Source organism: Dreissena polymorpha, chromosome 3 (assembly GCF_020536995.1).
Source record: "Dreissena polymorpha isolate Duluth1 chromosome 3, UMN_Dpol_1.0, whole genome shotgun sequence".
NCBI lineage: Eukaryota > Metazoa > Mollusca > Bivalvia > Myida > Dreissenidae > Dreissena > Dreissena polymorpha.
In genome coordinates this window covers 137,411,755-137,439,183 of record NC_068357.1, presented here as the reverse complement: position 1 = coordinate 137,439,183, position 27,429 = coordinate 137,411,755, and the positions used below count along the sequence as shown (strand labels likewise).

The following is a 27,429-nucleotide window of genomic DNA, read 5'->3' as shown; positions in this document are numbered from 1 at the left end:
TTTTGGTTCATTACTTCAAACACAGGTATTTAGCCCTGTTTTCCACGAACAAGGCTCGCTTCTATCCCAGGCTAATCTGAAACGAAACGATACGAGTCGCGTTCTGAGAAAACTGGGCATAATGCATGTGCAAAAAGTGTCGTCCCATATAAGCCTGTGCAGTCCGCACAGGCTAATCAGGGACAACACTTTCCACCTAAACTTGATTTTCGGTAAGAAGGGACTTCCTTGAAACTAAAAATACCATAAAAGCGGAAAGTGTCGTCCCTGATTAGCCTGTGCGGACGACACTTTACGCACAAGCATTAAGCCCAATTTTCTCAGAACAAGACACATATGCACAGGCATTAAGGCCTGTTTTCGCAGAATGAGGCTATATTGATACTTGTTTTCCAGTTAGATGAGCCAATGCTAGGCATGCCCAGTCGGGACTACTACCTCCATGACACAGACTCACCAGACGTGAAGGCCTACCTGCGGTACATGAGCGACGTTGCCGTCTTGATGGGGGCCGACAGACAGACGGTGGAGGCCGAGATGCAGAAAGTGCTCGAGTTTGAAACTGCTATTGCAAATGTAAAAATTAGTGCCTGATTTTTGGTTGGGAGCATAATTATATTTATATATATAATATTGTGGTCACCTCCTTATGTTTCTCAACTGAATACACCATATGTAATACTTGTATTTGAAACTGCTGTTGCAAATTTTTTATATTTTGTAATATTGTTAGGGGATGAACTTTTTAAGTTTGCTTTGCAGCGTATATTTATGTGACATAATTTCCATATGTTACTCAACCTTTAATTGTAATAATGTACGAGAACAACCTAACCTTTGGTATGGACCTTAAATTAATGCGATGTTGATTCCATTCGTTACTCAACCAAATGCAGATTCGTCCCATTCATACACAAATAAGATATTGACTCAGCTTTGCTTTGCATGCACTAGACATTTTTAGTTTCTTTATACATGTAGCAAGAAATCTTAAACATATAAAAAGCTATGTGTTGATGTGTTTTTTTTTTGCAATTTTAAGCACACTTAAGTTATGATGCTTATATACTGTTGATGCAAAGGAAATTTTGCATAATTACAAATAATATAAGAACCTTAAGTTGCCATTCAATGCTTTGATAGCTTAGTAAAAAGTAAATGTAGTTATTAACACTTGTTTGCATCAAACGCTGATGGTGACACTTGAGGAACTACATTTTCTTGGAACAATTTGTATGCCAGTCAGGTCATATGAAAATGGGTCTTATGCCATATCAGGGTGCAGAATCAACAGGGGTTTCTGGGGTTTACACATGGGCTGGACAGAATGTAAGCACACCGTTAGGAACTTTATTTTTGCAAGTAACTAAAAAAATTGAAATTCATTTGGAAAAATCTTTAGTGCATAAAAGACAGTTTTTCTTGCAGTTTGTGCCAATATCTTGAGGTATAAGAATAAACTCTTGAATACGTTTAAAATCAGTGACTCAATTTCATGTTGTGTGAAGCATAGCCGTATAAATGAATGCAGTACACATAGAGGTTTTAAACCAGAACACATTCTTATTAAATAAAGTAATTCTGATGTATTATATGTTGCCAGAAGCAGCATAACAAAATGTCTTTTATGCACTAGTTGAAATTCTTAAGATTTTTTGTGTGAAAAAGTTCTTTGAAAAAAAGCACCTCTTACCGGCTCCCACAAAGTTACGTGACCCTGCATATGCAACCAGCCTAGCTCCAGAACAGCCTGCTCAATCTAATCAGGAGCTACCATGTCCACTTTAAAGTCACGCAAGGTTTTATGGTCCCATTAGCAGACAAAGAAGCTCTTGACTAGCCTGTGCATCCGCTTTTGCTGGCAACGTATGGCATAAGACCCATTTTGCCATGACGCGGCCCATGTGGTGTCGGATGATCGCATGAATGCTTCCTAAAAGGGATTAGACCTGGGATCATGCAGTCACAAGGAAGAAATCATGGTCAATGTATTATTGAGACTGCTTGATACTTCATTTCTGAAAATTAAAGATAAATGCTTAAAATATTGGCATAAAACAGGTCTTGCAGACTGAATCTGCATCATTCATACTGCAATTTTAATCTTTTCCTGCTCAGGAGCAAAGTCAAAATGGCTTTATGCAACAAAGTTAAAGCCAGAACATACTGCAAGTCACTCTCAGTTTCTTAAGGTTGGAATGAAGGCTTTAAAACTAAAAATTTTTCAGAAAGATCTCTTATTTAATTGATTTTTTAAGGGCTAGCAAACTTGTCAAAATGCGAATCTTAGCGTTAAAGGGTTAAGATAAGTTGTCACAACATGAAGAGAGAACATGTTGCATGCAATGTCTCAGTCCCACATAGGTCCCACATAAGTTATAGAATTGCTGCGTCTTGTAAACAGGCTTAAATCTTGTATTAAAATAGTGATTGTGTCGAACATGTATTATTAAAACTACAAAATGCAGTCATTACCTAAACTTTTCTTTGTTTAGACATCTCATAGATCTGTGTTTCACAGAGAAAGTGTGCATTTTTTTTGGTCAAAATTACCACAACCTGCTTCTTCCCTGGAAATAGATACTTGTAGTGGGGTGTGTTTTTTTAAGTTCAGATTTGGGTCTGGTATACCGCCCATTTCCAGTGGAAACAAGTATATATTATTCCCAAATGGGACCCAAACATTCCCAATTTATGGTTTCCACACACAAAACTATTTTTTAACCCTTTCAGTGTGGGAACCGAATTTTAAAAGCCTTTGCAAACAGTTTGGATCCAGATGAGACGCCACAGAACATGGCTTCTCATCAGGATCCAAACTGTTTGCTATTCTAATAGTATTTTTTGAAGAAAAAAAATCGAAAGAAAATGCTATGTGTAGAAATTCAGCAGACGACATTTTAGCAGACGATAAATTTCCCAGCATGCAAAGGAGTTAATTTCAACATTTAGTTTCCATCTGTATGTTGAACCTTAGTTAATATACTTTTGAAAATTGAAATTTTGATTCTCAATTTTGAAGGATTTGATAGAAAAACATCAACAACCCTTTCGCCCAATTTTAGTCAAACGCCACAATTTTTCCCAATCCAAAGGGACCTGGACCCAATCCCAAAATTGTGAACTAAAACACTGCAGTATCTCAAAGCCTAAGTTTTTTTAGTATCTAAATTCAATTTGTAGAGAGCAAAACTGGTGTACCTACTGAACGTTTCTATTTCGCATAGAATTGTTTCATGGTCAATCATTGCAATGAAGATTAAATGAGCAGTGTTTTGGGAAAACTGGGCTTAATTCATGTGCATTAAGTTTGATCCCTGCTTAGCCTGTGCAGTCCATACAGGCAAATCAGGGACAAAACATTCTGCCCAGACAGGATTTTTGTGTAGGAGATAATTCCTTGAAACAAAAAAGTGTTGTCCCTGATTAGCCTGTAATGACTGTACAGGCTAACCCTTTGCATGCTGGGAAATTTGTCATCTGCTAAAATGTCGTCTGCTGAATTTCTAAAATTAGCATTTTCTTCGATTTTTTTCAAAGAATACTATCAGAATAGCAAACAGTTTGGATCCTGATGAGACGCCACGTTCTGTGGCGTCTCATCTGGATCCAAACTGTTTGCAAAAGCCTTTAAAATTCAGCTCCAGCGCTTTAAGGGCTAATATGGGATATAGAGAACAACAGGTTACTGCCTGATCTTTTGTAATATATCAGGCAAGGCTTAGAATAATATAACGGCAAGGCTTGCCAAGCCGTTATTTTATTTGTACTGAGCCTGATATATTACAAAAAGATCTGGCACTAACCTGTTTTTCTGTTTATCATACCTCTATGTTCCTGATTTTGAAGAAATAATGAAACAATTGGTAAAAAGCTGCAGTTTTAGCGGGAAAGAATATGACTTTTGTCGTTTGGCGTGTTTATAATGACGTCATGAGCATGCGCGCTTAATATTTGTAAAAAATGTTTTTGCAGTTTGTGTTGCATTTTGTGTTTAAAATATATTACATCTTGGTATCAAATTGTTTGTTTTGTTGAATCTGATTCGATTCTACTAAAAAAGATCACTTTATAGTTGATTCTGCGTAATATGACCATCCTCCACACATGACTGATATAAGTACTTCCTGTTGACCATAAAAAAATATATCGGGCAACGTTATATCAGGCAGAAATCAATGCGGTGGTATGAAAAAACACTTTTTATGTCCCCCTTTTATATACTGGGTGAAATATTGTTTTTGCCCTGTCTATTGGATCGTTTGTTTGCATCAAACTTTAACATTTCCCATAACTTTTGCAATATTGAAGATAGCAACTTCATATTTGGCATGCATGTGGATCTCATGGAGCTGCAAATTTTGAATGGTGAAAAGTCAAGGTCATCCTTCAAGTTCAAAGGTCAAATATATGGGTCCAAATTGTCAAACTTTAACATTTGCCATAACTTTTGCAATTTTGAAGATAGCAACTTCATATTTGGCATGCATGTGTATCTCATGGAGCTGCACATTTTGAGTGGTGAAAGGTCAAGGTCATCATCCAAGGTCAAATATATGGGGGGACATAGTGTTTCACAAACACATCTTGTTGTACATGCATTAAGCCCAGTTTTCCAAGAACGACACTCAAATGTATACCTAATTTAATGATTTTCTGACTTCATTTTAGGCCAGCACTCCGCAAAATGAGAAACACGATACAGGGGCTAGATACAAGAAGATTTCCATTGGTGAATTGGCTCAGAGAGTGCCTGCTTTTGATTGGCTGAGATACTTCAACAGATTTCTACCAGACAAGGTCGACCAATCAGAAATGATTGTCGTATTTACAGAAAACTATCTTATCAAAGTAGTGGATCTCGTTAAAATCACAGACAAAAGGTGGGTATTTTAAATAATAAGGAAATGTAATTTTTTGGGTATCAATTTGTGATTTATTGCCATCAATTAGAATGGGAAAAGTTTATAATAGCAAAAATGTGTGGCACCTTCTCAACTGATATAAGGACTCAAAATTATCTCATATTTCAACCCTTCGTGAACCTAGCCCTTTAGTTTTAGGTTATGTTACTTAGGTAGTATTAAGTAAAACTTTGTTTGAAGTGTATGTAATGTATAAATTTAAAAAAAACACTAACTTTTAATGTTGTCTGGTCGTATAAAAAACAAAAAAAAATTATGATTCACATCAGTAAATGCTACTTGCATGATCTAAATAAAACAAAAATATATTTACAGCACACTTGTAATACAGTATTGATTGCATTAGACTGGCTTCATGCAAAAATGGGTCTTATGCCATGTGCAGCCAGGGTAGCAGGGATGTGCAGCCAGGGTAGCATCCCTGCAGGCTTGTCAGAAGCTACCCAGTGCCCCAGATAATTATTTGGGAAATAGGGTTTTCACCCATTGATTTTAATAGGGTGATTTTGGTCTTGAAAAAGGGTGAAATGAGTTATAAAAATTCCCCTTTGAATAAAAGCCAATCTTGGTCACTTCAACGTATCCATTCAGATTCAGATTACTTCTGTTGAAGCTGCACACTTGTATTGATTCAATAAAACTGTAAACTATTATAATTAACTGTCATAAACTGATGTTTCATAACATCTTTGATTCTTCAAACTGTCTATAACATAAACTTTAAACATAAAAAATCAATAAGACGAATGATTTGTCACTTAATGGCTCTTGCTTTTATGGTTAAAAAAGTTTGCGATCGATTGATATTTTGGCACAACAATCGCGGACGTCTTTCGACCTCTTTTAGACATTTTTATTACAGACGCTTTACAAATACATGCACAATGAGCGACGAATTAAATCAGATTGAAAACGCTTGCTCAATTAAAGTGACGTCACATTTAGATAACGATTATAATTGCAAAGAGGATATACCGAAAACGGGCAAAGAATTTTCTATTAAAGCTATTGTATCATACGCATCGAATTTTAGGAATTTGCTTAAAAGTCAAATTGGTTGCATTTTCAATACGCATGATATTGTATTTCTTTGCATTTTCAAACATTTTAATAGGGTGAAAGACTCAGATACGCAGCTTATCTGGGGCACTGGCTACCCCATCCTCTTTAAAAGCATGCGAGGTTTTGTGGTCTCTATGCAGACAGAGTAGCTCCTGACCAGACTGCGGAATGTTGCTTTGCTGGCCGCATATGGTGTAAGACCCCATTCACATGATGCTGCTCTTTTATTACAGAGTTGTAAGCAACTACATCCTATGGAGGCTGATTCTGTTATTCATACCTGAGCTGACAACAGCATTTCAAGAGATTCAAAATGAGTACAGGAAGGTCATGCATGTAAGTGAAAAAAAAATGGCTTAATGCATGTGCGTAAAGTGTTTCCTGGATTAGCCTCTGCAGTCTGCACACGCTAATCAGGGACGGCACTTTCCACCTACATGTAACCTGTGTTTTTTTGTGACCAAGATATCTCATTTCAGTGGAAATATAGGAATGGATGTCTGACTTCAATTGTTTTAACTTTAGCAGTGTTTTTTGCACCATTTTGGGAATCATGCTGGGGCCATTTGAAATGGGAAAAGTCAGGTTGTTTTGACAAAAAAGGGAAATTGGTGGGTTTTTTGCAAACAAATACTTAAAATCAAGGAGAAGTGTTTTCTTAATAGTATAGTTCATTTTAAAGAGCTGGATGGGGAGATAAACTAATGTTGTGATTGTTTAAAAAAAAAATGATTTTGAATTTTAGGCTGTCATTTGAGAAATTGTATACTTTGGAATGGGACCAAATCTGGCCAAAACAAACACTGTTTAGAATACCTCCCATCTCTCTTGAAATCACATATTATGTTTTGTACAAAAGTAAAACAAAAATGACACATTCAGAGTTCAAAAGTGGTATTTACATGTAAGATATGTTAAGGAATACAGTAGTGTGCTGTAAAGCCCTTTAAATGTGAAGCCTGTCTTACAATTTCAGTGTTTTTTTACGTTCAGAGTTGGGGCCTGCATTCAGGCAATAAGTATATATATTTACCAAATGTGACCTAAAAATTTCCAATTTCAGGTTTGACAAAATAAAATTAAAAATTTAGATTTCAATATTTAGTTAATCTCCAATCCAGCTTTATAAGTTGAACCTTATTTATTAGTAAATATAATACTGAAAACACATTTATTCTCAATTTTGAAGCATTTGTTTACCAAAACAACAAAATTAATTTCTCATTTTTAGTTTAATCGCAGCTCTTTTTTCCCAAATCCACAGGGACATGTCCCACAAATTGGTTCAAGATCTCATTTGCCAGATAAAATGTCCTTAGAAAATAATGAAAAAAGTAATAGTTTGTACCACAATTCCGGCTCTATTTATAGTGCATCATAAAACTATTTATGACTTGTTTTGATTAAACCTAAATTAAATTGTTTTAAATACCAGTAATGAAGCAAATATATTTCTATGTGTTTTCTCAACTCTGAATATTTCTTCATGCACATATATACAAAATGGTGTAACATTCTTTTTTGAAAGAAACAATATTAAATATACTTATCTCTCTTGCAGCAGATTATGTAATGCCATAAATTGTAAATAATTGTGTGAACCTCGAGTTTCTTGCTGGAGTTTACGAAACACCATGTATTGTTTAAATTATTGTTTGAACCTCCAATTTCTTGCAGGAGGTTTAAAAACACTGTCTGAATCAGTGTTTGAGCCCCTTTTTATTACAGGAAGTAACCCAAAGTAAGCCACGCTGGAACAAATGTGTGGAGTACCTTAATGCTAGGCTTGGACCTGCAACTGGAGCCATGTTTGTGCGGGAAAAGTTCAGGAAGGAAAGTAAACATGTGGTAGGTATTTGGAGCCAATAATATCATGTGGTACAGGCAAGGAAAGCAAATCTGGTACGTATTTGGAGCCAATAATATCATGTGGTAAATACAAGGAAAGCAAACATGTGGTAGGTATTTTGAGCCGATATTATCATGTGGTAAATACAAGGAAAGCAAACATGTGGTAGGTATTTTGAGCCAATAATATTATGTGGTAAATACAATAAGCAAACATGTGGTAGGTATTTGGAGCCAATAATATCATGTGGTACAGGCAAGGAAAGCAAACATTTGGTAGGTATTTGGAGCTAATAATGTCTTGTGGTAAATACAAGGAAAGCAAACATATGGTAGGTATTTGGAGCTTACAATGTCATGTGGTAACAGGCAAGGAAAGCAAACATGTGGTTATACGGTATTAGAGCTAATAATGTCATGTAGTAAGTACACTATTTGTAGTGCCTCAATGACGGGTTGCAACTCGGAAAATGGTTATTACAGACAATTTTAAGAAATAAAGCAAACATGTGTTGGACATTGTATTTCGATTTAATTACTTTTTACTGGAAATACTGAACTCATATTAAGTTTTATTTATTTATTTAGAAGTTGATTTTGCTCATAGTTCCTCTGCGCTCTGTGTTCTCAAATAAAGATTACAAAGACAATCAATTCCTCACTTAACTTCATAGATTATACTGTAATACTAATAATAATAACAATCAGTCAAATTGACTGGGGTTGTGTTGAATTATGTCCCCTGAATTTTCTTGAATTGTCCATTTTAGCCGTTTCCAACTGTTTTCTTAGTTCTACAGTTTTCATCTGAATGTCACAAAACGTCTTGGCAAATTGTGTAAGTAACATTTCTAGGTGAAGTTTAATTATTGACCAAATTGACCCAGGAAATGAAAAGTTATGGCCCTTGAATTATCTGAAATATGCAATTTTATCATAGTTCATTCAAATGTTGTTAAAGAGTTTTTAGCTTGTCACCAAAATTGTCACAAAAATTGATAGTTTGTCTGGAGATTTACAGGGATTTAGATTGTAAAAACAAATTGTCAAAAAAGCATCACCTTTTGCTTAATTTGTTCAGTGGTCAACTGAAATGTCCAGTTGTCAATAAACTGAGGTCCAGTTACAGTTTGGTCTTCATATATTTTTTAAACGCGCTCCAATTGTTCTGTATACATTTAAGCTAAATACTTTGCAAAAAACACATTCTGCGTGATCTAAATAATATGTATTTGAACTTTCCTATTTTAGTAGCAAGTGTAAAAAAATTCTAGATTCTTCTGGATTCTGCTTCAATGAAAATTTGAAACGGCTTTAATTTAGGGATGTCAACAAATTTTTGGTTAACTGATTATCTGGATACTGGATTTGTATGTTGATATTAATATAGTAGGCGAATATTTATATTTAAAGAAAAAAAGAGCAACAAAGTATTCCTTGTTAATTAAGCATATGAATGCCCGGTTGTTCATTATACCCCCACAAACGAAGTTTAGACCAAACTTGGTCAGATGGTGTATCTAGATGATGTCTAGGTCAAGTTCGAATATGGGTCATGAAAGGTCAAAAACTAGGTCACGGGGTCACTTAGTGCGTTTTAAACATTCAGCATGGTGTCTGCTCTCTAATTCAAGTAGTTTTTCATCCGAGCTGCACCACACTTGGTCAGAAGTTGTATCTGGATGATGTGTAGGTAAAGTTGGAACATGGGCAATGCCGGGTCAAAAACTAGGTCATGGGGGTCACTGAGTGCGCTTTAAACATTGAGCATGGTGTCCGCTGTTTTTTGTGAAGACAGCATGCAAAATATTCTGTGTCAATGTGGCATGTGGGGGTATTCGTCACGTCTGTGACAAAGCTCTAGTTTCTATTGATTAAGTCCACATAGGCTATAGGTCATTGCAGACGGTATCCTTTCATGCCCAGATGTGACATAAATATGCTTGATTGATATACCAATCACAGATTGATAGATGATTAACAGATAAACAACATGTTGTTCCTTCACACCCTAGTTTGGTTGACAGGGTTTATAAAAAAAAAATATGTTGCAATCTATTATGCCATTAAGTTGCGTACATCATGAAAATAGCAGATTCTCTACCCAGAAACAATTAAAACTATTGATATTTTAAGAAATATATGTTTGTATGTTTAACATATTATTAGAACATATGAGAACAAACTGAAAATATTCATATACGAGCCAAAAATAAAATATATTATAACCATGACTGTCGTTGTCTGCATGTTTACCTTTAAGAAAAATACACAATTTATGGATTTCCAATACAGTATACTAGAAACATACAACTACTACATGTACACGCCTAATTAAAATTAATTTTACATCTATAAGTTTTGTAATGATAGCCAGTTGGAAATGGTATGCACAGTTATTAAGTGCTATGCAGTAGAAGACGCTTATCTGATGAAACTATTTTTACTATTTTTTTACGAAGCCAAATTTTATTGCAAGTTCAGAAATGCTCTGTACACAAGCAATACTGGTTGTGTTGAATTGAATCTTATGCTGATATGTAGTAGCCATCACCCAATTTTGCAGATTGTATGTTGAAAAACACGTTTTTTTACCAGTCATTTTATTATAGGTTTTAATAATTTGATAATTCACAATTAATTAGAAGTGATATAATTCAATGTAAAGTTATTGCACACAGGCTAATCAGGGACGCCACTTTCCGCCTAAACTGAATTTTTGCTAAGAAGAGACTTTCTTTAAACAGAAAATATCATAAAAGTGGAAAGCATCCTCCCTGATTTGCTTGTGTGGACTGCACAGGCTAATCTGGGACGACACTTTACGCACATGCATTATAAACCCCTTTTTCACAGAGCACGGCCCATGTACATGTACACATGTGACTGCATATTCTGCTGATATTGCTGATCTACCATCTTATGACATACTGATATCCAGATACAAATTCTGGTATCCATGAATATCACTTACTTTAAATGATTCACACTCTGGGAAAACAGTGCTTAATGCATGTATGTAAAGTGTTGCCAAAGATAAGCCTGTGCAGGCTACACAGGCTAATCAGGAAGGACACTTTGCTTTTGTTGTATCTTTCGTTTAAATAAAGTTCCTTCTTACTGAAAGTCCAGGTTAGGGCAAAAAGTGTTGTCCCTAATTAGCCTGTGCAGACTAACAGGCTAATCTGGGACGACACTTAACATACATGAATTAAACCCTGTTTCCCCAGAGCTCAGCTCTCATCTAGTTGGGAGCTTGCCTGTTTTTCAAGCACCTTGTTTGATGTTGCTAGGCAATGGAGATGATCGCCAACTTGAGGGCTGCGTTCATAGAGCTTCTTGATGAGAATAACTGGATGGACAGCGAGACGCGGGAAGTGGCGCGAGAAAAGGTATTTTAGATTAAACCTAGTTATTTAAGCTCGCTTGCAACAAAAGCATAAGGCTTATTGAAACAGTTTAGAGTCTGTTTTCTGGTTTAAACATATTTATTTTTGTTTTACTTTTTTCCATCCAAAGCCTATGGCTTATTGAAACGAGGAGTCCATTTCCTGGGTGGCACCAGTACTTGATATTGTTAGTGAGGTCTGAAGAGCACTCCCACAGTGGGGATTGAACCAATGATCTAAAGTTGCTAGGCAGACATCATATTCATAGTTCCATAGCAACCTCTTGGTTGTTGTACAAAAGGAACTTTGAAAAGGTGACAGTACTTTCTTTCTTCTATGGTATTGATATTTTTCTGCAAAGGCTTCATCAGGAGCAATTCTTTCCTTTTAAACTGAATATTTGCCTAGAAGAGACTTACTTGAATAAAAATATTCCATAACATCTTAAAGTATCTATCATTTTAAGGCCCGATCCATACAAGAGAGGATAGGGTATCCAGACTACATCGTGAACCCTGCAGAGTTGGACAGGAAACTGCAGTCGGTGAGGACTGCCCTCATAAGTAGTTGTTGTGGTTCATGTCATTGCTGTTTGTTAAAAAATTGCAAAAAAAACTTTTTTAAATTGTGAAAACTTTATTCACAAAGTTTTCCAAAAAAATACTCAAAATTTGCAAAAATCACTCTTTAATTGTGAATATTTTAATGGCAACCTTTTCAAAATTGTGAAAAGTGGCTATTCTATAAGAAGGAAGAACAGCCCAGGGCCGGTATTCACCAACCAGGTCTTAGACTTAAGAGCGGGTCGTGTTCTGAGAAAACTGGGCATAATGCATGTGCGTAAAGTGTCATCCCAGCTAAGCCTGTGCAGTCCGCACAGGCTAATCAAGGATGACACTGTCCGCTTTTATGACATTGTTCATTAAAATGAAGTCTTTTCTTAGCAAAAATCTAATTTAGGCGGAAAGTGTCGTCCCTGATTAGCCTGTGCCAACTGCACAGGCTAATCTGGGATGACACTTTGGGCTCATGCATTATGACCTTTTTTTCTCAGAACACGACTTGAATAAACTAAAGTCTTAGACTCAATAAAAAAAACGTCAGAGTTTGCATATATTACAGGCTCAAAATGGTGCTTATATCATCAACAAATGTTCTTTAACAAATAATACCACAATTAAAGGTGCTAACTGCCACACTTGACTTGACTTCAAGAAGTTTTAGTACATTAAAAAAGTTTTAAGAATTGTCTTTATTTTTAAACTGAAGTTTAAGAATCGCTTGGTGAATAAGGTCACTATTTTATTACTATAATAGTAATAGTGTTTTTTTGGGAGGCGGTAGTTTTCACCAGACTGCAATGAAAAACATCCAGCCCTGGACTATAAACTGACATTTTTTCATTAATCCATAATCATTAAAGCAGTGCTTCCACTTGCTTTCAAAAGTTCAGTTGGAAGTCCTGATTTCCAAACCTTAAATTTTGGGCATTCCAGACAAAAAGTTGGAAGTCAAAATTGTATTTCAATGAATATTTTAGTAAATCCTACTGAATGAATTGTGGCGATTGCTGAATACATACATGTTCCAACTCTATCCATTACCCTAGAAGCCAGTATAATTTTCCTTTATTTTCAAAACCAAAATTTAACAAATATTGAGGATAATGTGTTAAAGAATTGCATGAACACAAAAGTCCTTCTTTATATGCAATTGCTTACACAAAGTGATTTGTGAGATGGAGAAATTCCCATTGAACATGTGTGAATCAAGTGAGCCATGTTGTTCAAGCATTGAGCATTGCTGTTAGCTATATCGACAAATCAACTAGTCCATGTAAATTTAGATTAAATGTAACAGAACATTTAGTGTGATTTTCTGCGATTAAAAAGCGTCTTTTTGCAAAAGTCTTACTGAGTAGCTATTAAAAAAACTAAATATGTCTTTGTTTGTAGTAAACATACATGTTTTCATGTATCATAAAAGGTCCTTCAAATTATCACAATATAATTTTGTAAAAATGAACTACAAAACTTTCAACTGGTATTAAATTATTTCTATGTTCTCAGCACTCCAAAGTTTTTATACAAAATTCAATTCATCCATGCTGTCCCTGCTGATATTGTGACACTGTACATATGTGGCAAAATTTGTGCGTGCTTTTATCAGGACAAAGGATCAGCATGAAAAACATGAGCATTGTGTATTTCAAGCTAGACTTTGTGTAAGACGTGTTAACATTAAAATTTGGAAGTTTGTTTTGGATTACAAATTTAATTATGCTCATTTTAGAATTCAACAAAACACAGAATAAGAACTCGCACTGCTAGATTTTGTTAACATCTAGGACGCTCAATATACTTCGATAAAATGCTTCAAGTGGAAATTTAATTTATCAGAGACACAGGACCCAGACCAAGATTAATCTCTGTAAGGGCCTAGTTTAAATTGAAGGCCATTAATTTGTCCTTTCTGTGTAGAAGAAAACTGAATGTAGATTATTGGAGCCCAAATACCAATGAACAAAAGCTGCTTTATGGCCCCACTTATTTTGGATGCATGCCTTATCACCCTGTTTGTCTGTCCATTCAGGTTTTGATCTGTCTTTGTATAATTTTCATGCTGTTTTTTTCAAATCTTCAAAAATTGGTAACTTTGAACTCTATAAATGCAAATACCTCATTGAGGAAAAATGCAGTGCATAAGACCTGTAAATCTGCACTTAATGCTTATAGAATTGTTTCCCCTTGTTCAAACAACGGTACGGTGAAATATTATCAAGGGAGACCTATTATCGGCGACTTGCATGATGACAACACACTCATGCATTCCAAGTGATGACAACACACTCATGCATTCCAAGTGATGACAACACACTAATGCATTCCAAGTGATGACATCACATTCATGCATTCCAAGTGATGACATCATACTCATGCATTCCAAGTGATGACAACACACTCATGAATTCCAAGTGATGACCTCACACTCATGCATTCCAAGTGATGACATCACACTCATGCATTCCAAGTGATGACATCACACTCATGCATTCCAAGTGATGACAACACACTAATGCATTCCAAGTGATGACAACACACTCATGCATTCCAAGTGATGACAACACACTCATGCATTCCAAGTGATGACATCACACTCAAGCATTCCAAGTGATGACAACACACTCATGCATTCCAAGTGATGACAACACACTCATGCATTCCAAGTGATGACAACACACTCATGCATTCCAAGTGATGACATCACACTCAAGCATTCCAAGTGATGACAACACACTCATGCATTCCAGGTGATGACAACACACTCATGCATTCCAAATGATGACAACACACTAATGCATTCCAAGTGATGACAACACACTCATGCATTCCAAGTGATGACATCACACTCATGCATTCCAAGTGATGACAACACAGTCATGCATTCCAAGTGATGACATCACACTCAAGCATTCCAAGTGATGACATCACACTCAAGCATTCCAAGTGATGACATCACACTCATACATTCCAAGTGATGACAACACACTCATGCATTCCAAGTTATGACAACACACTCATGCATTCCAAGTGATGACAACACACTCATGCATTCCAAGTGAAGACCTCACACTCAAGAATTCCAAGTGATGACAACACACTCATGCATTCCAAGTGATGACATCACATTCAGGCATTCCAAGTGATGACAACACACTCATGCATTCCAAGTGATGACAACACACTCATGCATTCAAAATGATGACATCACACTCATGCATTCCAAGTGATGACATCACACTCAAGCATTCCAAGTGATGACAACACACTCATGCATTCCAAGTGATGACAACACACTCATGCATTCAAAGTGATGACATCACACTCATGCATTCCAAGTGATGACAACACAGTCATGCATTCCAAGTGATGACATCACACTCAAGCATTCCAAGTGATGACATCACACTCAAGCATTCCAAGTGATGACATCACACTCATACATTCCAAGTGATGACAACACACTTATGCATTCCAAGTGATGACAACACACTCATGCATTTCAAGTGATGACAACACACTCAAGAATTCCAAGTGATGACATCACACTCAAGCATTCCAAGTCATGACATCACACTCAAGCATTCCAAGTGATGACATCACACTCATGCATTCCAAGTGATGACAACACACTTATGCATTCCAAATGATGACATCACACTAATGCATTCCAAGTGATGACATCACACTCATGAATTCCAAGTGATGACAACACACTCATGAATTCCAAGTGATGACATCACACTCATGCATTCCAAGTGATGACATCACACTCATGCATTCCAAGTCATGACATCACACTCAAGCATTCCAAGTGATGACATAACACTTATGCATTCCAAGTGATGACATCACACTCAAGCATTCCAGGTGATGACAACACACTCATGCATTCCAAGTGATGACATCACACTCAAGCATTCCAAGTGATGACAACACACTCAAGCATTCCAAGTGATGACATCACACTCATGCATTCCAAGTGATGATATCACACTCAAGCATTCCGCATGATGACAACACACTCATGCATTCCAAGTGATGACATCACACTCAAGCATTCCAAGTGATGGCATCACACTCATGCATTCCAAGTGATGACATCACACTCATGCATTCCAAGTGATGACAACACACTAATGCATTCCAAGTGATGACATCACACTCGTGCATTCCAAGTGATGACATCACACTCATGCATTCCAAGTGATGAAATGGCGAACGCTTGTGTTTCTAAAATTCTTGAGCACTTATCCATGTAGCTAAAGAGAAGAATGACCAATAGACTAGAAACTTGTTAAATTGTAAACAGATGTTATAAAAAAATTAAGCAATTTAGTTTTATATCAAAAATGTTAAGTGAATCAAAATTTTAGTTGGCCTAATGCCTATTGCAATTGAGTATTCTCCCTTTAGGTGTGACTTCACTGACGCAAGTAGTGAATGCTATTGCAGTGTGTTTGGATCAGCTTTGCTTTAGCTGTTAAAAAACAAATTTGACATGAATTTATCAGGAATTAAATAAATCTTTGAAGGTTAAGGATATATTTTTCAGGGAGAATTATTTTATAATTATAAGGCCTAAACTTTAAACTAAATAGGTGAATGGACAACTAATAGTGATACGTTGCCCATCATAATTTTGCAGTTATCACCATTTATTAGCTAATTGTTCATTTTCGAGTGGCATACATTTTCGGTTTTGTTTTTAATGCAGTGTAATATGTAGTAAGGCATGTGCATACATTTATTGCTGTAAATGTCTTGAAAATATGTGTTACATTTATTACTGGTCTGTGTTCTTTTTCAGCTTGATTTTAAGGCTGACCAGTTCTTCGAAAACATACTGCGTGTGGAAAGATATGACGCAAACAGAACAATGTCTTGGTTCAGGAAACCCCTAGACAAGGAAGTGTGAGTGATTTCAATGTGAAAGGGACATTAATATTTAATGTGAACTTTGCTGTGGGGAAAAAAGGATTTATGCACATGTGTAAAGTTTCATTCTGGATTAGCCTGTGCAGTTTGCACAGTCCAATCTGGAACGACTCTTTGCAATGTTATGGGATGTTTTGTTTAAAGGAAGTTTCTTCTAAACAAAAAACCAGTCTAGGCAGAAAGTGTCCTCTTAGATAAGCCTGCTTGGACTACACAGGCTAATCTGAGAAGCCAGGTTTTCCCAGAGCAATTCTCAAAAATAATAGACAAACATCAACGTAACAATCTACGTTGAATAAACAGCTTAAGCCTGCACAGCTCAAAATACAGCCTCTTACAGGCTCTCAAAATTTAAATGTTGTCTATTATCATGTTGATAATGTTTCACTTTTCCCAATTTCATGGTTTATCCAGCCATTTTCCCAATCCAAAAGGCACACGTAGGCTGTACAATATAAACAAAAAATTACTAAAACTAATCTGGAACTGAATTCACTTCAGATGGGACCAGGACCCAGCTGTGGTGAACGCCTTCTACAATCCGAACACCAATGACATTGGTAAGAACATTTTCAGCCCCGCTTTGTGAAAACCGGGCTTAATGAATTTGAGTACAGTTTCATCCCAGATTAGCCTCTGCAGTTTGCACAGGGACAACACTCAACTGCCTGAACTGGGGTTTTTATGAAAAAGAGACCACCTTATAAAATAAAAAATCCTTAAAAGCAGAAAGTAGCGTCTTTGATTAGCCTGGTTGAACTGACCTGAGACGATGCATTACGCACATGCATTAAGCCCTGTTTTCCCAGAGCAAATCTCATGTACATTATGAATTTCTTTTTTAATGTGAGGATGTAATATTTTTTGACATAAAAAAATTTAGTTTTACCTGATGAGCACCTTGAAATCTTTAGGTATCTGTCTGTATGTCTACATGTGTATATGTCTGTCCCTGAATCTCTAGCCGTAACTTTACTTCACCATTAATAAAACAATCAAAAAAAGAATATTACCAAATACATATTACAATTAATTACAAGTAAAAAACCAATATAACCAAATACTTAAGACAATGTATCACCATATAAAAAATGAATAGTATACAATACTTCAAACAATGTATCATGTTGAGATGGCATGCCTTAAATGAAATTAAAAATAAGAGTACAATACAGCTGTCTGTGCCTAGAAATGTGTTGTATATCAATGACTCAACTCTGGTGCAGCTAAGTACATGTATTCTGAAAAATGATATTTGTATGGCATCCACACTAAGTTATTTCGCAAAATGATATTGGTATCATGTGAACAGAATTGTTTTTGTTGTTGTTGGTTCTGCTGATGTTTTAGTGTGACTGATGTTTTAGTGTTCCCAGCTGGGATGTTCCAGCCACCTTTCTACAGTGAATATTATCCAAAGTAAGTTGTTTATAAGAGCTTCATTCTGGGAAACCTGGGCTTAATGCATGTGCATAAAGTGTCGTCCTGGATTAGCCTCTGCAGTCACTTTCCGTGTAAACTGAATTTTCGTTTAGAGGAGAATTCCTATTTAAAAACATTCATAAAGTGGAAAGTGTCTTCCATGATAACATGTGTGGACAACACTTTACGCACATGCATAAAGCCCAGTTTTCAAACAATTGGTGTTATATCTATAAATGTCATTTTTTGGTAAATCATATTTATTATTCCTTGTTCATTTTTACTACATATGTAGGTGTTTATATATCTTTGAAAAAAGCAGGGTTATATAGACAATATTAGTTGTATATTAGTTGGAATATCGATTTTAATTCAGGAGTGATCATAGAAAATATATTTTTCTATGATCACGAGTGAATTTAAAATCAATATTACACCAAATCCAACAAATTTTTGTTTTATTTTATGGTTACAAATGATTGTTTTTGTATTTTACCATTCCAGACATTATAATTTCCTGTTGGGTGCCCCGAAATGTTATTATATTAATTACATGTGTGTTCAAGGGAAGCTTTTTCATATGTTTTATAAACAATAAATGCAGAGTTATTGCCATTGGTAACATTGGAGGGTCACAAACGGGGAAACTAAAGATATAAAAGATTAAATATAGTTCCGGTCAAACAATGAAAATTCTTGAAAATGTTCACTGTTACATTTCACTGTTCGAAACAGTGAAATATCAGTTCAAATTCACTGATATTATCTATAAACCATTGGAAAGCATGAAATAAATTGCCTTTCCTTTGATCGTTGGTAAGTAGGCCTGTCGGTCCATAGACTGTTTGTTTCCGCTTAATTTCTTAAGAACAATTTGACAAATGACCATGCAAATTGATAGGACGGTTTCTTTGGAGAAAAAGAAGATGTCTTTTAAATTTTAGGTCAACAGGGCAAAAAGATAAAGGTCAACAGAGCTTGAACCAGTAAATTTGTTTCAGCATGAAATATTGAGATTGCTTTGATCTACAATTAAGCAAATTGGTATAGTGTTTACTTGTGATTTTAAGGTCAAGGCCACAGGGGCTTGAGTAAGGAAATTTGTAACAGACTTTTACTTTGAGAACTTGTTGACCTACAATAATGCAAACTGGTATGGTGGCGTCATGATGAGAAAATGAAAATGCTTTTTGATTTTAGGTAACAATGTCAAATATTGCGTTATTTTTACTCAAGAAATTGATTTTTTCATGATTTCAAGCAAGTATTTTCAACTGTGATCATGAAAATTGTAAGCCTGGTCACTCAGGAGAATGAAAAGAGGCCTATAGATTTTTAGGTTAAGGTAAAGGCTTCTTACAGGATATTTGTTTTTGCACAATATCTTGAGAACACTTTGGTACATAGTACTTTGCCTATTGCAGGTCCCTTAACTATGGTGGTATTGGAGTGGTACATAGTACTTTGCCTATTGCAGGTCCCTACACTATGGTGGTATTGGAGTGGTACAGAGTACTTTGCCTATTGCAGGTCCCTAAACTATGTTGGTATTGGAGTGGTACAGAGTACTTTGCCTATTGTAGGTTCCTAAATTATGGTGGTATTAGGGTGGTACATAGTACTTTGCCTATTGCAGGTCCCTAAACTATGGTGGTATTGGAGTGGTACAGAGTACTTTGCCTATTGCAGGTCCCTAAACTATGGTGGTATTGGAGTGTTACATAGTACTTTGCCTATTGCAGGTCCCTAAACTATGTTGGTAGCGGGGTGGTACATAGTACTTTGCCCATTGCAGGTCCCTACACTATGGTGGTATTGGAGTGGTACAGAGTACTTTGCCTATTGCAGGTCCCTAAAATATGTTGGTAGCGGGGTGGTACATAGTACTTTGCCTATTGCAGGTCCCTGCACTATGGTGGTATTGGAGTGGTACAGAGTACTTTGCCTATTGCAGGTCCCTAAACTATGGTGGTATTGGAGTGGTACAGAGTACTTTGCCTACTGCAGGTCCCTAAACTATGGTGGTATTGGAGTGGTACATAGTACTTTGCCTATTGCAGGTCCCTAAACTATGGTGGTATTGGAGTGGTACAGAGTACTTTGCCTATTGCAGGTCCCTAAACTATGTTGGTAGCGGGGTGGTACATAGTACTTTGCCTATTGCAGGTCCCTACACTATGGTGGTATTGGAGTGGTACAGAGTACTTTGCCTATTGCAGGTCCCTAAACTATGTTGGTAGCGGGGTGGTACATAGTACTTTGCCTATTGCAGGTCCCTAAACTATGGTGGTATTGGAGTGGTACAGAGTACTTTGCATATTGCAGGTCCCTACACTATGGTGGTATTGGAGTGGTACAGAGTACTTTGCCTATTGCAGGTCCCTCAACTATGTTGGTAGCGGGGTGGTACATAGTACTTTGCCTATTGCAGGTCCCTAAACTATGGTGGTATTGGAGTGGTACAGAGTACTTTGCCTATTGCAGGTCCCTAAACTATGTTGGTAGCGGGATTGTACATAGTACTTTGCCTATTGCAGGTCCCTACACTATGGTGGTATTGGAGTGGTACAGAGTACTTTGCCTATTGCAGGTCCCTAAACTATGTTGGTAGCGGGGTGGTACATAGTACTTTGCCTATTGCAGGTCCCTAAACTATGGTGGTATTGGAGTGGTACATAGTACTTTGCCTATTGCAGGTCCCTACACTATGGTGGTATTGGAGTGGTACAGAGTACTTTGCCTATTGCAGGTCCTTAAACTATGTTGGTAGCGGGGTGGTACATAGTACTTTGCCTATTGCAGGTCCCTAAACTATGGTGGTATTGGAGTGGTACATAGTACTTTGCCTATTGCAGGTCCCTAAACTATGGTGGTATTGGAGTGGTACAGAGTACTTTGCCTATTGCAGGTCCCTAAACTATGTTGGTAGCGGGGTGGTACATAGTACTTTGCCTATTGCAGGTCCCTACACTATGGTGGTATTGGAGTGGTACAGAGTACTTTGCCTATTGCAGGTCCCTACACTATGGTGGTATTGGAGTGGTACAGAGTACTTTGCCTATTGCAGGTCCCTACACTATGGTGGTATTAGGGTGGTACATAGTACTTTGCCTATTTCAGGTCCCTAAACTATGGTGGTATTAGGGTGGTACATAGTACTTTGCCTATTGCAGGTCCCTAAACTATGGTGGTATTGGAGTGGTACAGAGTACTTTGCCTATTGCAGGTCCCTAAACTATGTTGGTAGCGGGGTGGTACATAGTACTTTGCCTATTGCAGGTCCCTAAACTATGGTGTTATTGGAGTGGTACATAGTACTTTGCCTATTGCAGGTCCCTAAACTATGGTGGTATTTGAGTGGTACATAGTACTTTGCCTATTGCAGGTCCCTAAACTATGTTGGTAGCGGGGTGGTACATAGTACTTTGCCTATTGCAGGTCCCTACACTATGGTGGTATTGGAGTGGTACAGAGTACTTTGCCTATTGCAGGTCCCTAAACTATGTTGGTATTGGAGTGGTACATAGTACTTTGCCTATTGCAGGTCCCTACACTATGGTGGTATTGGAGTGGTACATAGTACTTTGCCTATTGCAGGTCCCTCAACTATGGTGGTATTGGAGTGGTACAGAGTACTTTGCCTATTGCAGGTCCCTAAACTATGGTGGTATTGGAGTGGTACATAGTACTTTGCCTATTGCAGGTCCCTACACTATGGTGGTATCAGAGTGGTACATAGTACTTTGCCTATTGCAGGTCCCTCAACTATGGTGGTATCGGAATGGTACATATTACTTTGCTTATTGCAAGGCCCTACACTATGGTGGTATTGGAGTGGTTCATAGTGGTTTTCCTATTGCAGGTCTCTAAACTATGGTGGTATCGGAGCGGTACATATTACTTGCTTATTGCAAGTCCCTACACTATGGTGGTATTGTAGTGGTTCATAGTAGTTTTCCTATTTCAGGTCCCTAAACTATGGTGGTATCGGATTGGTACATAGGACTTGCTTGTTGCAGGTCCCTAAACTATGGTGGTATCAGAGTGGTACATATTACTTGCTTGTTGCAGGTCCCTAAACTATGGTGGTATCGGAGTGGTACATATTACTTGCTTGTTGCAGGTCCCTAAACTATATTGGTATGGGATTGGTACATAGTACTTTGCTTATTGCAGGTCTCTCAACTATGGTGGTATCGGAGTGGTTATTGGTCACGAGATCACCCATGGCTTCGACGATAAAGGTGACCTTTTTAACACATAACCTGTATTTTTTAATTCTCTACGGCTCAGATACGCAATTTGATGCATTTGAAGTTGCTTCGAAAATCTTATTTAATTAAAAATGTTTCTTACTAGATTCAAGTTTTAATGATTTATTTCAAACCCTCAGATACTGCTGAGCAGCGAGCAGCATAAAACCTGAACAGACTGCGAGTAACTGGTAGGCTGTTCTGGTTTTATGCTGGTTGCATATAGCCATTATCACCTTGCCTCTTAGTGGGAAATGGTTAATACACATAATCTATATACTGTCAGTATACATTGTAATGAGATCCAAGAGAATTTTTTATGGTTTTAAAATAAGCAACAAATCATGCCCTTTGCAGAACATGTATGGATGTGAGTGCTTGAATTGAGATATGACATGTGTAGACATAATGTGCTTTGTTATCCCCGCCGAAAAAAATTCGGAGGGGATATAGTAATTGGTCCTGTCTGGCTGAAACTTTGTCCAGAGCATTACTCCAAATCTATTCAATGGATTAACTTTAAACTTAAAATATAAACAGATGGCAACTAAGAGAAGTGCAGTGACCAAGAACCATACCTCTATCTACCTTAGGTTTTGAATTATCTCCCCTTTTATATAAATTTTTGTCCGGAAGCATAACTCAAAATCTACTGAAGGGATTTACTTAAAACTTGAAATATAAACAGATGGCAAGTAGGAAAAGTGCAGTGACCAAGAACCATATAACTTCAAAGTAAATTTTTGCATAATGAATCATCTCCCTTTATTTGTTTTTACAAATATTATTCTACTCTCTAAAACAAATGTTGTCATACAATCAAACACATTTCGGCGGGGATTTGGCACTACTGTGACAAGCTCTTGTGTGTGTATGTATTTCGAAGTTTATGTGGTCCTTTCAGAGCCAGAGGCTACATTATGTGTGGAGGCGGAGTGTGTCCCAGCACTCCTTCCTATTTTATTTGCTAGACTCGCACGAGTTGGGACAAATTTTAAATTATAGCTGCAGTTTTCAGCTATTTTATTGTTACTGAAAGTTTTTCAATTTTGGTGTGGTTGGGGGAAGCCGAAGGAAACCCCATATGTCTGGTATGGTGACCACCAACCAAACTCGTATGCTTCTGGGAGTGGGGATTGAACCTGTGTCGCCTAGGTGAGAAGTGAGTGTAACAACCTCAACATGTATTGAATGGTTTGCAAATTAGCAACAAATCATGCCCTTCTTTCTGAAACATGTAAAATTGAAATATGTACTTGAATTTAGATCTGAAATAAAAAAAATACAATTCTTAATTATGAACTTAAATTAAGCAATTTTTTATTAGAGCTCATATTATTATATGAAATCAATTGACAGAAGAGTTAGATTTTGGTTTTGAAATAAATTTAACTAAGAGCTTTTAGTAAGCTATTAAATTTTCAAAAAAAGGCTAGAATAATGATCTGAAACGAATAGAAATAGGTGTTTATATTATGATTGGAAATGTAAAGAAATATGTACTTGAATTAGGATCTGTAGTGTACAGAAGCATTTGAAATTATTAAATGAGCCTCATTCTGCAAAATCTGGGCTTAATGCATGTGCGTAAAGTATTGTCCCATATTAGCCTGTGGTGTCTTCGTTTCAAATGAGAGCTTTTTTTTTTTTTAATCCTGTTAAGCCGTAAAGTGTCATCCCTGATAAGCCTAAGCGCAGCCTGATATTGGGCGTCACTTTACGCACAGGCATTAAGCACTGATTTTCCAGATAATTTTAAAATAATTATTCTTTCTCTCGTACGTCACTCTGTTTCCAAGGTGGCCTTTTTGATCTCTCTGTTTGACAGGTCGCCAGTTTGACAAAGACGGCAACATGAAGCAGTGGTGGAAGAATGAGACCATTGAAGCCTTTCACCAGCGTAACCAGTGCATCATTGACCAGTACTCCAATGTCAAGCTGAAGCAGATTGGCAAAAACGTGAGTCCCTAATGGCACTCAATTTGTAGATGTCGACTCTGTAACTGCTTAAATGTTCTCAATTGTCAAGCTCAAGTAGATTGGTAAGAACGTGAGTACCTTCTGGCGCTCCATTTGTAGTTGTCAACTTAGGTACTGCTTAAATCTACTCCAATGTCAAACTCAAGAAGATTGGCAAGAACATGAGTGCCCACTGGCACTCCATTGGTAGTTGTTGGCTTAGGTACTGCTTTAATTTACTCCCAACGTCAAGCTGAAGCAGATTGGCAAGAGCGCGAGTCCCTAATGGCACTCAATTTGTAGATGTCGGCTCAAGTACTGATTTAATGTACTCCAATGTCAAGCTGAAGCAGATTGGCAAGAATGAAGAATGTGAGTCACTACTAGCACTCCATTGGTAGTTGTTTGCTTAGGTACTCCTTAAATGTACTCCCAACGTCAAGCTGAAGCAGATAGGTAAGAACATGAATCCCTACTGGAGCTCAATTGGTAGTTGTTGGCTTAGTTACTGCTTCATTGTAACCTGGGTTAAGAAAATAAACTTGTTAGTATATTTTCTGTACTCGTAGTACTTTGCAGTGTACTTGAGATTAACCAGGGTACTTTTTAGTACTTCTTGAGCCTAGAATGACTGATTGGGCACAACTGGCAGCTTTTGCAATTCAGTGGGGTTTTTAGAGCAGAAATTCATCTCCTTTTCCAATCTCTTTTTTTTTCCCAAATGACAGTCTTAAATTCTCAATTGAAGGATTACAATAATAATACTACTACTAATAATTGCAACATTTAGTAAATCTCCATATCCAGCTCTTTATGTTGAACCTTGGTTAATATCATAATGAAAACACTTTTATTCTCAATTCAAAATTCAATTAAAAAATTATATAAAATTTTAGTCAAAATGCTGTGATTTTTCCTATTCCAAATTTCCTTGCCCCATTCACAAAATTGTGAAAAAACAACAACTGTCGCGCACTGTTCAAAATTGTGAAAAAACAACAACTGTCGCGCACTGTTCAAAAATGTGAAAAAAACAACAACTGTCGCGCACTGTTCAAAATTGTGAAACAACAACAACTGTCGCGCATTGTTAAAAATTGTGAAAAAATGAGTCGTGAACTTTCTAAAATTGTGAACATTTGAGTCGCGAATTTCCCGAAATTGTGAAAAACAGCCACAGAAGGAAAAAAAGCCCTGTCCATAGTCCAATAATTTACTCAATTCTTTCCCACTCAGAAGGAACATAAAAATGGCTCTATGCGGCCAGCATAAACCTGAACAATGTGCGAGTAACTGGCCGGCTGTTCAAGTTGTATGCTGTTTGCTATGTAGCTACGGGTTGGAAACGAAGGCTTTTAAACTTAAATATAGTTTGAAAGTTCTTAATTTTTTATTTTTTTCTAGGCAAATACAAACATGTCACATTATGTTTTCTCATTGAAAGTTAAAACTTATGAAAGTTCTGCACCTTTGTGCTACATATGTCTACTGATACCTTGTTGGATCATTGGCTGTCACTTTTGTGACAAACTCTAGTTTCTGTCAGTAATTATAATCGGATTCCATAGCCCCAAAGCAACTCAGTCTGTCAAAATACAAAGCTCATACTCAGTATACAAGCCTCGTTTTGGAAAAACTGGGCTTAATGCATGTGTGTACAGCATAGTCCCATATTGGGCACCTTTGTTGAGTCACACAGGCTAATCAGAGATGAAACTGGATGTTTGTAAAGGTGGAACTTCCTTTAAACAAGCATTTTCATAAAAGCGGAAAGTGTCATCCCTGATTAGCCTGTGCAGATTGCACAGGCTCATCTGGGACAAAACTTTACATATATGCATTAATCCCTGTTTTCTGGAGCTAGACTCATCTATTCTTACTTCCTTCTACCCAGGTTGATGGTAAGTACACTCAAGGAGAGAACATCGCTGACAATGGAGGCCTGAAACAGGCTTTCCGGGCTTACAAGAAACATGAGCGTGTACACGGAAAGGAGTGGATACTACCCGGTCTGAACATGACCAACGACCAGTTGTTCTTTCTGAACTATGCACAGATCTGGTGTGGCACAATCAGGGACAAGGCGGCCCTGGAAAAGATGCGGACCTCAGTGCATAGCCCTGGTCCAATAAGGTAAGTAAGAGACTTTATTAACTGTTTACCCTTTCGCCTATAAGAAGCAAAGTGAAAATGGCAGCCTGCGAGTAACTCGCAGTCTGTTCAGGTTTTATGCTGTTTGCTTCTCATCAGTATGCAAGGGTTGGAAAGGAAGCCTTAAAAACTTGAATCTAGTAAGAAAGGTCTTCAATTAAATTTAACTTTCTAAGGAGCTAAAAATGCGTGAAAATATGTATCTTAGTGGTAAAGGGTTAATCAGGTTTTCAACGAAGTTTAAAATCTTGGTTATTAGGTAGGGATATGGCTCGATCAGCAGGTGATTGCATGGACACTTAGCCTGGGATTGAATTACTAAAAAAATAGAAAAAAGGTCTCGGGTCACTAACTTGAGTTGGAATGATGTCGTGAATTTTATATGTTGGTACCTGACATGCAGACCTAGCGAGGGGTTACTTTAAGGGCCAGTCGAGATAAATCAAGGTCAATATTACACAAATAGAAAAAAAGGGTTTCCACACAACCCTTTTCTCACTCAGAAGCAAAGTGAAAATGGCTATGTGCAAACAGGATAAAACCAGAACAGGCTGCGAGTAACTCGCAGTCTGTTCAGGTTTTATGCTGTTTGCTGCTCATCAGTATCTTAGGGTTTGAAATGAAGCCTTTAAAATTTGAATCCAATAAAAAAGGTCTTTAATTAAATTTAACTTTATAAGGGAGTACAAATGTGTAAAATTCATATCTAAGTGATAAAGGGTTAATAACTTGAATTTGAATGGAGGAATTGCAATGAACTTTCATGTGAACCTTACCTGGAGACCTCACTTGAGAATGCATTTGGGGCAATGCCTGTCAGCGTAAAGGTCACTCTACAAGTAGCAAAACAGGTTCAGCTCAATAACTTAAGTTTTAATGAAAGTATTTTGCTGAAATTTTGTGGATAGGTACCTCTATGTAT

The 27,429-nt window shown here is 36.9% G+C and overlaps 1 protein-coding gene across 3 annotated transcripts in view; it reads left to right on the top strand.

Moving 5' to 3' along the window:
* Nucleotides 1-27,429, top strand: part of LOC127871615 (neprilysin-1-like) — a 120,801-nt gene that overhangs the window by 88,662 nt on the left and 4,710 nt on the right. For all 3 annotated transcript variants that reach the window (XM_052414713.1, XM_052414712.1, XM_052414714.1), the window contains 12 exons: nucleotides 397-576; nucleotides 4,672-4,883; nucleotides 6,221-6,323; nucleotides 7,716-7,835; nucleotides 11,129-11,227; nucleotides 11,691-11,768; nucleotides 16,595-16,698; nucleotides 17,224-17,282; nucleotides 18,090-18,141; nucleotides 22,321-22,388; nucleotides 24,226-24,356; nucleotides 26,251-26,489. In XM_052414713.1, the coding sequence (XP_052270673.1) occupies nucleotides 397-576; nucleotides 4,672-4,883; nucleotides 6,221-6,323; nucleotides 7,716-7,835; nucleotides 11,129-11,227; nucleotides 11,691-11,768; nucleotides 16,595-16,698; nucleotides 17,224-17,282; nucleotides 18,090-18,141; nucleotides 22,321-22,388; nucleotides 24,226-24,356; nucleotides 26,251-26,489 (1,445 nt within the window). The remainder of the gene's footprint in view (nucleotides 1-396; nucleotides 577-4,671; nucleotides 4,884-6,220; nucleotides 6,324-7,715; nucleotides 7,836-11,128; nucleotides 11,228-11,690; nucleotides 11,769-16,594; nucleotides 16,699-17,223; nucleotides 17,283-18,089; nucleotides 18,142-22,320; nucleotides 22,389-24,225; nucleotides 24,357-26,250; nucleotides 26,490-27,429) is intronic.